Genomic DNA, 13,256 nt, shown 5'->3' with positions numbered 1-13,256 from the left:
AAGTCAACAATAAAATATATTTTCTATGTTTAAATTATCTTTTAACCTGAAGAGCCTCGTGCCTATCTACAACATGTGATCCATTTTACAAATCCAAGTCTGACCTGACCTTTGACATCATGTCTATTATACAAACATTTGGACTACCTATGTTGCAAATGTATTATCTCTTCGATTTACACACGGCATCTATTGCACGTCTGTCTGTCCTGGGAGAGGGATCCCTCCTCTGTTGCTCTCCCTGAGGTTTCTCCCATTTTTCCCTTTAAGCTGTGGGTTTTCTCTGGAAGTTTTTCCTTGTACGATGTGAGGGTCTAAGGACAGAGGGTGTAAGGACAGAGGGTCTTAGGACAGAGGGTGTCGCATTGGCATACTGATATTCTGTACACACTGTGAAGACCACTGAGACAAATGTAACATTTGTGATATTGGGCTATATAAATAAACATTGATTGATTGATGTCTAAGATAACTTTCAAGAGTTGAGTTTTGCGCACAGAGAATGTGATGTTAAGTCTGAAATTAAAGAAAGGGGTATTTTTGCAATAGTTCAATTTTCAGCATCAGAAAATCGAATCATCCTGGTTGTTATTGCGGTCTCATCTGTCTTCCCTGACTGGATTTCCAGTGAATACATTGGTCTATTGCAGACACAATATCTAACCTCAAACAAAGGAAAAAAAGTAAGGTCTGGAGTCAGTGGTTTTCCCCTAATAAAGCTTCTGCAAAAATCTGTCCTAGCATTCATTAAATCTCCCTTTTAAACAGTGGGCTCTTTAGTTAAGAGGTAGTTACTGTGTATTTATAATAAGGTGCAATTAAAACATTAGATAGATCATTAGAAGGTCTTTCCTGCACAGTTTGTAATGTTGTAACATACACATCATAAAGCTTTCATTTCTTTGGACCACACACACTATGTGGGCACAGTTGAGGAGCAAAAAGACAGTGCGTCAACGTATTGTATTATGTAAACACAAGTTTTATTGCAAATGTGCAGTTGTATCCAAACACCATAGTGAACAACTTTTTCAGGATACTTTACAGCAACAATACCGTTATCTTTACAAAACACGTATAGACTTTAGCATTAGGTACAAACAACACTTCTCCCTGTGACGTTGTACACATGGTCCTGGTTGCTTGGCTTCTGTTGTTGCAAGACAAAAAAAAAGAAGGCAAAAAGTCTTTGGTAGCTAGAAAACAACAATAACAGAGCTCTTTGAGGAAATGTGTTCCTCTCTTACTACGAACAGGCACTGTTGTCATGCCATTGTTTTCAAGTTGGCATCTGAGCGAGAAACAGACCAGATACTGGACGACGCTGCTAAAATCAGGAGAGCATCTGCTGGCTCTTCTGGTTGCTCACCATCTCCACTACTCTTCCTCCTGGACGTTTCAACTTTAGGTACATTGCAGTTACATTTATCTTTTGCTGTGAAGAGCTAGGCGTACATGGTGGGCAGATATTCCTGTCCCCCCAGTATTACAAAATAAATCTGTACAGTGCCTTTTTAGAAACCACTGATTTTTGTTCGGAATCACAAACAAAAACAGAAGATATTGCAGAATTAATTTCCCCCATAAGCAGCAAGCCCCAACTGCAGGCAATACAAGATTACATTGCATGAATTATTACAGTATATTCAGTGTACTGCAGCGGTCCACCAGCTCTAACAGGCTATACTGCATTAACCTCCACCTCTTAGCTTATCCTGTTGATTTTTCTTGTTATGCTTAGATGTACATGAATACATGAGCAATACATTTTAGGCACAGGAAAGGTCCCTGTTAAGGGGCTGAAATGTGCGGTTGGGAGTCCTTCAAACTTGTGTTTTTTTAGATCTGAATCCACCTGATGTGGCTCTTCTTGTTGACACATGGAGGAGCGTCTCAGGTTGGGTCTCTTCCCCAACACCTTTTCAAGTTAGCACCTGCAGGGCTAGCCCAATCCACACCTCTTCACTCCCAATTGCTAGCGCAAAGGGTGTTTGTTGGAAGGGTTTCGGCTAGGCAGGGAAAGCCCCCCTGCTGTCTGAAAGCAAGCGTCAGCCCTCTCTATTCTTAGCACTTTTGTCTACACAGAGAGACTACGACAAAGAGTTTGACGGTATCAGAGAGCGGGCCTGACTGGCACACCAGACAGAGCATCTCAAGTTCTGTGTTGTGCTTATCAGTGTCCTTTTGTGTCCCATCGATCGTTTACAACCCCGGTGCTTCGCCCTTCATTTTCACGAAGGGTTGTCGGTGGCAGTAATTTCTTAACGATTAGGTTCAAATGGAGGTCCATTATTGTAAAGAGACGGTGGCTCTGCCCGCCCCAAAGCAGAGCCACTTATACAGCAGAGCCAGCGATGCGAGTACAGGGCAGATGCTGGTCTGGGGTCAGCTGGGCGCTCAGGTTGTCCAGCGGTAGCAGCACGTCTGTGGGGATGCGGGACTGGAACTTCTCCATCTGCTCTGGACTGGCCAGGTTCTTCAGAAGGTAGTTCTCCCGCTCCAGCTGGTTGTTCTTCTCCGCCAGCTCTTTGATCTGCTCTTTGAGGACCTCCACCTCCTCTCGCACCGCATACATGAGGTGGTTCTTGACAAGATCCTGTCATAATAGAGAAAAATAGTTCGATCAGTTTTGATATAAAAACATGGGAAAATGTTGAGGCTGATGTAATTGGCTTTGCAGGTAATCCATGCTAAAAATATATGGCGTTTGCTGTCAGAGGATTTCTGTATATCATATTTTTTCATTTACTGGCATACATCTCTTTTGTGAATCAAGAGTGTTTTTAATTATTTGGTGCTGCAACAATGTAATCAATCGGTTGTTGTTTTTTTTACTTATTGCTGTCATTTTCTGCACTCGTTTTCTGTCATTTTAATATAATAAACAGTATTCTCAATGCCTTCACATAAGAGGGACTTCTAGAGCATTCAACAAGTGCTGCTTTTGTGCAGAATGTATAGCACGTATTATAACTGCTCTATACTGTATATGGTGATAAACATAACAGTTTCTTTCAGGACAAAATCCAATCTATGAACTAGGATTCGAACACAAAATATACACATGTATTGTTATTGTATAGTATATTTCAACCCATTCTCAAGTGTTTGTGTTTGTTATCTGGGCTTACCATCGCCTGTTCAATCTTGTTGTCGATGGCCACAACGCTAGCACCAGAGGCACTGCAGAGAGAGAAAAAAAAGAGCCATAAATGAAAAGTTCATTGAAAACACTCAAAACAAAGAAATGTTGCTGCTTCACCCAGATAGCAGGCCTCTGGGAGTAAAACAGAAAGTGTGCAAAACCGAAAGGAAAACTGTTCAACCTGCTTCCATGAAATTCATTTGTATGTATTATTATATTTGTTTTTAATATAAACTGCAAGTGTATTGCTTTGAGGGTAAAATAGCTGTTTAGGTGATAACGAGCACACATATTGTTAGGTGTCTCAGTGAGACAGTAGTTTGGCAAAAATATGTTCAAAGTCCAAACAAACAGCAGCATAGAGAAATATATTTGGGCACACGGCATTAAGGCATTTTGTAAATAAAAACTTCATCACACATTGCACACGATGTGTTTTGATCCGCTTTATGAAAATACAGTAACGTTAGTTGGAGGCCTGCAGTAAAGTTCGAGTAAGTTAATTATCCGATTTATAACTAATCTAACGCATTCATTATAAATAATGTATTCTCTAAGTTATTGCGGCTGTGTCAGATATTTACCTGTTGTCAAGTTTGACTGATACAACATCTCCTCCCACAAACGAGGAGAAGAAGGAGATGGAGAAGTTGTGCAGCTGATACACGGCCACCTCCATGTCGGTTTTACTGAACATCTCCGTGCTCATGTTGAGTACCAGACTCGTTTGGATTACGCTTCTCGCCAGGTTTGCAACTGGTTGGTCACCTAAGTGATATCCGGAATAGTTTCGTCTATAGTATCGATGCACTAACTTGCTGCTGCTGCTGTTTAGGCGCAGTGCTGTGCTGTGTCGGGTGTGAGCTTCGCCGGTGAAAACAAGCGACTGTCTGATGCTATTTCTGCCAGCGGCTGATATTTGTATGACTTGCCATCTGACGTCATCTGACGCGTGCATATTTTAGTCAGGGTTGGCGGGTCGGATAGTAAGGTGCCTTTGTGTGCCGTAGGAAAAACTATATTCAGGACCCGGACCTTTATAAACACATGCCACATTAACTTCTCACACAAATCCATGGGGAGATTAACATAAATTAAGATTAGTTTATTTATGTTCCTCTAGTATTCAAAAGGGTGATTCTAGAAACATTTGGTTATTTGGAGACTTTTACTTTATTTTACTTTTACTCTGTGTAGGCTACTAGAGGTGATTTTTCTATTGTGCTTATGATATAATGCAGAAAACAGATTACATGTAGCCTAACACATACATGTAAAACCATATCATTTAATGCAATAGAATATACAACCTACAACTAATTTAATGCATTCATTTTAAGAGAACTGCTTTGTTTGAAGAGTGAATAATAGTGTGGGCGTTTGATTTGACCATATATGTTGTTGACACACAACTCAGATGCTACAAGAGTACTGCCATTACTTGAGCTTTATGCTTTTACTTTAATTGAAACTTTTATTCGGAACTATTGTCATTAATTAAAATCTTATTTAAAATAGAGTTTCCATCACTGTGCTAACAAATACTACAGATTATACATATAAAAAGGGATATTTCTAAAATGAGATATATATTATATTGATCTATTTCTAGATATAAGGGTTTGATTGACAGCCGAGGATTGATCAACAACTAATCAAGACAACAAAATAAAGAATTATTAATAATAATTACAAAACATATAATATAAAGTGTTAACAGTCAACTCTAAGTATCTTTCCATTTGTTTCAGGCCATGACAACGATACCATGAAGTTGCATAAAATATACTATTGGTAAACAACATCGAGGCTTGAAAGAACGAGTTGACGGGGAGCATTTGAACGCACCATCCCTTATGCCCTGCTTCTGAACTTTTCCTCTGCCACATTGGGTTCTGCAGTTAACGGTTAATACACAAAACGTAAAACATATTCGATGCAACAAACAACATCATAACAACCTCCAATACAAATGTAATTACATGGTCTGCATGAATAGGTCAAGTCAATATGTCAACCGAGATTATGCATGCTGCAATCATTTGTATCATCTGATGTTCACGGGAATCAATTAACTTGTCATAGAAGCGATTGTGTGCAATCTAAAAGGATTAGATTAATAGTTTTGTATTTGCCTGGTGTACAGTTTCATAACTCAGAAAACGTTTGCAAACTATGCTTAGTACTTACACTGTTGTGGCAATCAAATACATTTGTTCCTTTACTGTTGTTCGTTACTGTCTGTATGCTGCACACGGTACTCTGCAAATGTACTTTTCCATGCTCTCCCGGTACATTTCCCCTCAGTCTATGTCTGACCTCTATCGGTCTCTACTGGTAGACATGCAGAATACACCGGCCCGTTGGGGACGATAATGACTATAGGCTGTTCCTGGACACAGTGTTACCGACGGAATTTTCCGTCACCTTTTCCTGCCTTCAGACATAAAAATAAAAATCCAGGTTGTTTTTATGGCTTGGACAATTATGGAAAATTCTCAATGGGCAATCTAGACTCATTCTTTTATTTATTCATTAACACTTTTCACATGTTTTTAGCGTAAGGCTTGTTTTTTTAGTTTAGTTGTTTATCAAATTCTAGATCACCCTAATGTGTGGAATAGCAACAAAGCAATTTAGGACATTTCTGGGTAACACAGATTGTACCACCACATATAGTATACAGTTTCAATATCCTTGATTTGGAGGGCATACAAGACCTACACAAAACATAAAGCACTGTTCTCTTTTTGTATGACATCTTCATATTCACATTGAACTTGTACCTTGCAACATGTGAGGCAACATTAATGAGCATTCTGCAGACTGTTATCAACCATTTGTAGTAGAAACCGACCTCTGGGAAAACACATAACTGCTGTTATCTTTCTTTTCACCGGAATTTCCACTGAGTATTGGCAGCTCTTTGAGCAATAGATTTTGTTTTCAGTGAGGCGTTCATGCAGGTTTTAATAGCTTTAATATAATTGCTCGGCGCCTCTTAGCTGTCATATTACGTTCCATTTTGCTTTTACGATTATCTGATCCAATACTGATAATAATCCAATTACATTTCTATTAGAGAGCCTCTGTTGCACAACATTGTTTTCTTCCAAAGCACCAACAACATGTAGAATATTACCCGCTGAAATTCCCCGCTGAGTGGGTCCGCAGATAATAGTAGCCATTAAATGTGGTTGATTGCATGACTCTAAATATACAATTATTGGATAATATTGAATTATGGATTTCAAGACATGTTTTGCCAATTTCCTAAAGGTCACACCACACAGAAACATTAAACACGCACATCAAATGACCAAAAGCCTGCATCTTTCAGACTCTTTGTCGAGCAAACTATGTTGTACCACATTTTTGGAGTGTTCCGTTGTGTAACAAAATAATTAGAGTGGAAAGGCTGACTTTTTGTAGGCCTAACAAGCCTAAGCAGAAAGCACATTGACTGTGCATTAGGCCCCATAGTGCCTGTCGTCTCAGATTTCGTACTGTGACAGTACAGCTGCCAGGTTTAATATCAAGCTCTGCTCTGGCGATGAGAGGCTGGTGAATTACCTTACCCTGCTGTGATAGTCCCACTTAGGAAGGGGAAGTCACACTGATTGCCTTTGGCTCTGCTGAGATGCACAGAAAGAAACTACAGACAGTGGGGCGCTTCATTCACGGTACAAGTAAAACATACCTAATAAGCCACATGTTGTAAGAAGACAGTGTAAACTAGAATGTGCATAGTCTTTCTGCCAGCTCCATTTACAGTTTAAATATTGCTCCAACAATAATCCTAGCAAGTTTCAGACATTTTCAAAGAACATAAGCAATTAGTATCTGTAACTCATAGCTTGGCCAGTGCCACACTGTGACCTACGCAGTCTTTTCAGGAAATAAAGCCCTTTAGATTTCTGAGAAACTCATTCTGCCCGACTATGGTTGGAACGTGCCCAATCCTGTGAGTCACTGCAAGGCTAGGCGACGGGCCACCATTTATATCCCAGGAGCCTTTATAATACTGCGATTCATCTGCACCATTGGCTGAAGAGAAACGAAGCAAAGACATGCAGCCAATGTCTCAGCTTTTGTTGTGAGCAGATGTTGAGGGTTTTGACACACCAAATTCAACATGAACACATTATAGCTCAATAACAAAGACACTGGTCATCAAATTGTGATGATGGTTTCCTTTTCTTTTTACTGCAAGTGTCCCACATGCGCTCTCAGAATTAGGAATGCATGGCATGTATGAGAGTGTGCCCTGAGAACACGCAGCCCTGCCATAACCTGCAGCCAGAGGCCGTCTCAGAGGAAGCTGTCGGTGAGGGCAACAGGAGCGGTAACAACCAATGAATACTGAACACTATACACACACGAGGACACCCAGAGGCACTCATTATTATCACATCACCTATAAGTCTCCTGAGTGAATCGAGGCACATGGCCTTGGTCTTGCTCCTGAGGTTTTTCAATACATTTAACAGGCTGTAAATTCCTGCCCTTGGATTGCATGTATAACCTCATGTGATAGGTGTATCAAACATTCAGTGCATGCAGAGGATGTTGACAGGACTGGCATTGTTATTCAAGGGCAGCCTGCTTTCAATCCTGCAGCCAGCAATCATTAGAAATGCAAAAGTTGTCTTTGAACAACATGATCATCAAGGTTATCTGAGAGAAAATATGATATACAGTGACATAGCAACTTGTTAAACACAGAAGCAGAGATGTTACAGCTTCATTTCCTGTCCTGTTTTGTTCTCTATTTGGCAAGATTGAACATGATGGAAAACAGTTTCACCGCTGCCCCGCATGAATTGTAATCCAGCCATTTTGTGACAAATACTCCACCCACCACTCTACATCATTTAGATGCTGACGTATTGCCGTTTAACATCCATCTTCTCCTGAACTGTCTTTAATGTGCACATTTGTCACTGACACTCATCACTGTCATGGCAGATGTCTTCTCGCACACAAGATAAACTCTGACTATCCCCCACTTACCGCCGATCTGGCTTCTTGAACAGACCCGGTGAGTAAGGTGGTGAGTAGCTCATAGCTCTCTCAGGATAGCTGAAGTGCTGGTAGTGGCAGCAGAATCGATGGGGCGGTTCGGCCAGGCGGAGGGCGCACACCGTCCTTGGAGATGGTGGCAAAGCCCCGATGGGCACACATGCACTGGGACGCGACTGAGAGTGTCCCATCTTGGCTAACAAATGAAGGGGACTGAACAGCACAGAGCCCTTTGACTGTTTCCTCACTGTTCTGCTGTTGTTTGTTCTCAGCTACTGTGTTCTCAAAGCACAAAGAGACGATTGAGCACTGGCAATACCTCTGGATATGCAGTCATAACTGTGGGTGCTATGCTCTGACTGGCACTCGTATGATGTGTGTCCAATTCAGTGGAACACAATGTCCAAGAGGCACAATGAAAATGACAGTTTCCAGTTAAGGCGCCATCTCAACTCTGTTGAATTGTCTGTTTCAAGCAGATAGAGCAACATATCTCATATCTCAAAGTGTACCTGAAAATCAGCATGCCTCTCTCCACAGCTCATTCTGTGGTAATATGTGTAATAAAAAACATAATTGGGCCATTTTTCATGATGCTAGCAACTTGTTCTCCATAGTATGACTTTATTCGGCAATATATTTTCCAGGTCATTAGAGGTAGCAAAATAATAGGAAACTGAGTGTTTGCTCAGGTTTTAGAGCTCCTTACAGCAAATAAATTATTTCACCACTACTTAGAATTTGTTTGTAAAATCATGCCGTGACAGTTTAGTGGTATTGTATGCAACAATTCAAATAGTGTGAGTGTTCACAATCCCTATACACTTTTAAACTGTGATTAAGTAGGTTTGTCAGTTTCAGTAAGCCTGCTGTGTCATGAGGGTTGTAATTAATCTACTAATGTGTAGAGAGCTTTTGCTGCTGGTTAAGGTGTAACAGCAAAAGGAAGCCATCCAGACCCTGATTAAACTGCTATCAAGGTTGACAGTTCTGCTTTTATTTGTCGCTTCTCTGTCTGCATTTAATCCATCTTTTTGGCAAGTGATATTTTGGGTTAGTTATTACGTCTTCAGCGGAATATCAAAAACACGACCCGGGGTGCAAAACGCATCAATGACAGCGACCCTCTACGGTGGCTTTAAAAGGAGATTCTAATTTTACCTCTAGAAGAATACGAATATTTATAGAAAAATATTAGATTCATAGCAATGTAGATCTTACATGTATATACAATTGTGTTGGGTTTATGTAAGCAGACACCCTCAAAGTCAACACACTGTAATCTATTTTATCTTGTAGCTGTGGAATTGAGGGTGCACTCAGTTCAGTTTCTAACAATTACTGTTGACAATCATAAAGCAGGGTTATGTTTTGGATCAGTTCACCGTCATGTGAGTAATCTTGCACATAATTACTTTCACTGGGCCTGTTAACACCCATCATGTCAGGAGCACTTCATTAAAAATGTATACCAAACAATCCTTTTTTTCAGGTTGGTCATTTAAACATTTATTTTTCCCTTTTTTATTTTCTCTTCTTCTCACATTGACTGAAGTTTAACTTGGGAAAAACATTCATGGCCTATATCCTATTAATACTTGTCGTTAGATATCTAAATGGTTGACATCATAGATACTGTATGTCTATTTACAGATACTGCTAACCAAAGGGAGTTTCTTTTTCTGCCACACAAGTAGTACTTATAGTGACAGCAGGAAACAAACAAAGTCACTGAGAGGCTGAGGCCGGGCCTGTTTGATATTGTGTGACACGCTACAAAAAATACTTGCTGAGATCAAAACTCTGTTGAAATATAATGTAGTTTAATGAAAACTGGGATGATCAACTTATTATCCTTAGACATTGTTATAATAATCAAAGCAATCATTAAACTTGCGGTCAACAAAAAGTACAATGGCCCTGTGTCACCCTCTCTTCCACACACACACACCTCACGCAGGTGAACAGGATTATAATGAATGCCACCCATATCCATGTGACCCAAGCCAACCAATCAATAGTGATCATATTGCTATACACGTGTCATGGCTCCTACAGTACTTATGTTCTCACACATACAGTATGACCAACACTGTCTGAACAAACAAGGGAAGTCACATAACACACATCCAGGAGAACTGCAAGTCTGAGTGACAAGGCCATTCATGGTGTTATTATGTGGTGTGTTTAGTTACTGCAGTTGTTTTCCCTAAATCTGAAGAAAAGAAGCACATGAATGAAGGGTAGAGAGAAACATGTCTGTCATACCATTACATGTTGGCAGAGATGTTGTTTATGATTTGCATTGCAGGAAACAAACATCTCTTCCCCTGTACTGTATCCCTTAAGTAAGACATTGAATTAGTCCCTTGATAGAGGATCTTCTTTGCTAGGTTTTAGTATCGTCATTTCATTTCAATCTTTATTTCGAACAGATTAAAAAAAAAAAAAATGTGAAAAACAGAATACCGTATTGTTGAAATACAGTATTTATCCACATTCATGATAATATTTTTATATTCAACAAAAAAACTTTTCATATTAATAATAATAATAAATCATATGTGTCCAAAAGGGAGCAGGAGGAAGCAAATGCTTATTAATTCCCACCCCTTACTTGATCAATGATTGTCCTTTAAATCATTATGCAAGTTATTCCTACTTACATTCCTGTGTGACTTGCTAAAATGTTTTCATTGCGAAAATAAGACAGGATCTTCTCCTCACTTGCCTTGATTTATTTTCTTGAGATAACACAAAGTACCACTTTAATGCTTAATTTCAAATTAATTTCAGTTGATACAAAGTGATACGAGTTCACTTACAGTAGCCTTCACTGCACTTAATAGCAGTTTACAGCAGGACAAGCAGTCCTGTAGCTAATGGTGCAGTGTGCAGTGAATTGCATTTAACAAGCTTGGGGAGCATCTGGCACCAGGCTGTAATTCAGCAGAAGTCTACCAGCTTCAGGCCATAATGTAAAGATTTACCTTGTCCTATAACAGGGAGAATGTCCTGGTTAAATTTACTGTGAAAATACTGTAGAGCAGAGACCCAGAGGAGTGTGTTAGGGGAATATCTCAGTGTGGTGAACCGCTGTCATGCTGAATTCATCCCTCAACCCCACACCCACCTAAGAAGAAATAACCGTATGTTCTACGTCATATGATTCCCATGTGTTTCAGTGCAAACATGTGTTTACATAGGAGTTTCTCTGCTATTTCTGTTAAGGGATTATACTCTCAGGATGTATTTAAGTGGTCTCACTAATGGCTCTGTGGATGCTCTTCAAAAGGTCAAAGGTGGATGCAATTGGCCATGCAGTGTTAAAAAGCTGTGGACTTTGTATTAGCTGTGTCAAAGCGCTGATTATACGGGTCACCTAGTTAACCACAATCTTTTAAGGGAAAGTTGTTTGACTGCGCATCATTTTTGGTCTGGTTTAATACTGTAAATACACATCACCGAAAGTAAAACAGGGTAAAGCATGATGTGTTTACTTACATACAAAGTATCTTTAGTGATACTCAAACGACTATCCAAAACACACATGTCTGCCACTTTGCATGACACCTGTGATAAATACACTGTCGGCTGGATCATGTCCCAGGACAAAAGGTTACAGAGTTCAGTGCCATCTGTCCATGTTCGCGTGCCTGTGTTACTTTAGTGAACTGTGGACTGCTCAGCTGTCGTAGTTGGTGTTGATCCTCTATGTGTATCTCTATGTCCAATCTGAGTCACTCAGCTGTGGAGTGTTGACATCCCACCAGGGTACATACTGCCCATCATACCACTGTCATTGCAGAGAAAAATGAAAAATCTACTAAATGTGCTGTGAAGTTGGCTTATACACCAAATTGGCAAAGCAGTGGGGTGGAAACTGCAAGCTGTGGCATCTGATGATCTTTAATATGCTACAATTTTCAAAGTCATAACAAAAATGGTTTTGGCACATCATGTTCATTTTTAAGCAAAAAAGGACGTCACTAAGAAGTTGGCAGTATCTGAGCAGTACATTAATATCAATGCAAAGCAAAAGCTGTTTATATGGCATTGTCTGTGCTATAAGTAAATACAGTTTCTAAATGAAGGCTGTGCTTCTTTTAAGCAAATGAAAAAGACAATCCACGATGAAAAATAACTTTGAGAATATATTTTAGAGCAAAATAACAGTGTGATGGATGAATCAAAACAAATAATAAGCTATTTTATTGCTTCATTTATTTTGGGAACTACTAATACAATCCCCTTGCGCAGTCTTTGAAGTATGAAAGAATCAGGATGATTATCTTGTTGTTTATTATTAATATCACCTCTTTCTGTTTTCTGTATTCTCTCACATTTCTCTTCTTCTCTAAAGAAAATGTATTTCTCCCCTGTCAACCTCTCCCTGTTTCCATATCCCCACCCTCCTCGTCTTTTTGCAGCCGTGTGCCTGGCTGAGCTTGCAGCTGTGTGACCCAAGTCACCGGCAACTGGGACAACACTGGAGGGAGCTGGACCCTCAGTCAGACGTCCCCTGATGTGTGTTTGTGTGCTTGCTTGTGTTTTTGTTTGCCCGTGTGTACGTCGATGTGTGCGGTTCTCCACACACTCGCATCTCATGCACGCCTGGCCTCGTCAGCACGATGTGGATTTAACTGGATGACAGGCACCCTGCTAACTATCGCTGTCAGTGTCATCCAAACACAGAATCGTTCCCACAGACTCCTGCAGGCTCCTCCGCTGAGCGCTGAAGCGAATCCAAAATCACCTGTGAGGTGACGATGGAACAACAACTAATTTCCCACGGACCATTTAAGACAAGTCATTGACGGTCATTGTTGAAGGAAAGTTCCTTAACAGCCTAAATGACTGGAATAATATTACAATATGACCAAACTTAAGATATTTTAACTAAATGATAGTAGTAAAAGTTCAAATAATACATGCAAAAATAACTAAATATGAACTATTTTGTCAAGCATTTCCTAATACATTTTGTAACTAATTTGCATTTTGTGCTATGTGTTAATCGTTTTCATTCGTCCAATATAATGAATCATGCTCATGAAACATTGTCATCTACTAAAAATTACTCTTTTTA

At 39.8% G+C, this 13,256-nt stretch overlaps 1 protein-coding gene across 3 annotated transcripts in view; it reads right to left on the bottom strand.

Moving 5' to 3' along the window:
- Positions 1–959: 959 nt before the first annotated feature.
- Positions 960–13,256, bottom strand: part of tsc22d3 (TSC22 domain family, member 3) — a 35,226-nt gene continuing 22,929 nt past the window's right edge. Inside the window, exons 1-3 of one of the 3 annotated variants that reach the window (XM_034230914.1) lie at positions 8,159–8,381; positions 3,132–3,183; positions 960–2,596 (exon numbers count right to left, since the gene is read on the bottom strand). In XM_034230914.1, the coding sequence (XP_034086805.1) occupies positions 2,336–2,596; positions 3,132–3,183; positions 8,159–8,358 (513 nt within the window). In that variant the 5' untranslated portion in view covers positions 8,359–8,381 and the 3' untranslated portion in view covers positions 960–2,335. Of the gene's footprint in view, positions 2,597–3,131; positions 3,184–3,729; positions 4,140–8,158; positions 8,382–13,256 lie in introns of those variants that run through there. The other 2 variants (XM_034230912.1, XM_034230913.1) reach the window with 2 other exon arrangements.

Source organism: Gymnodraco acuticeps, unplaced genomic scaffold, assembly GCF_902827175.1.
Source record: "Gymnodraco acuticeps unplaced genomic scaffold, fGymAcu1.1, whole genome shotgun sequence".
Taxonomy (NCBI): domain Eukaryota; kingdom Metazoa; phylum Chordata; class Actinopteri; order Perciformes; family Bathydraconidae; genus Gymnodraco; species Gymnodraco acuticeps.
The sequence above is the reverse complement of the archived record's forward strand: the minus strand, read 5'-3'. Positions and strand labels throughout refer to the sequence as shown.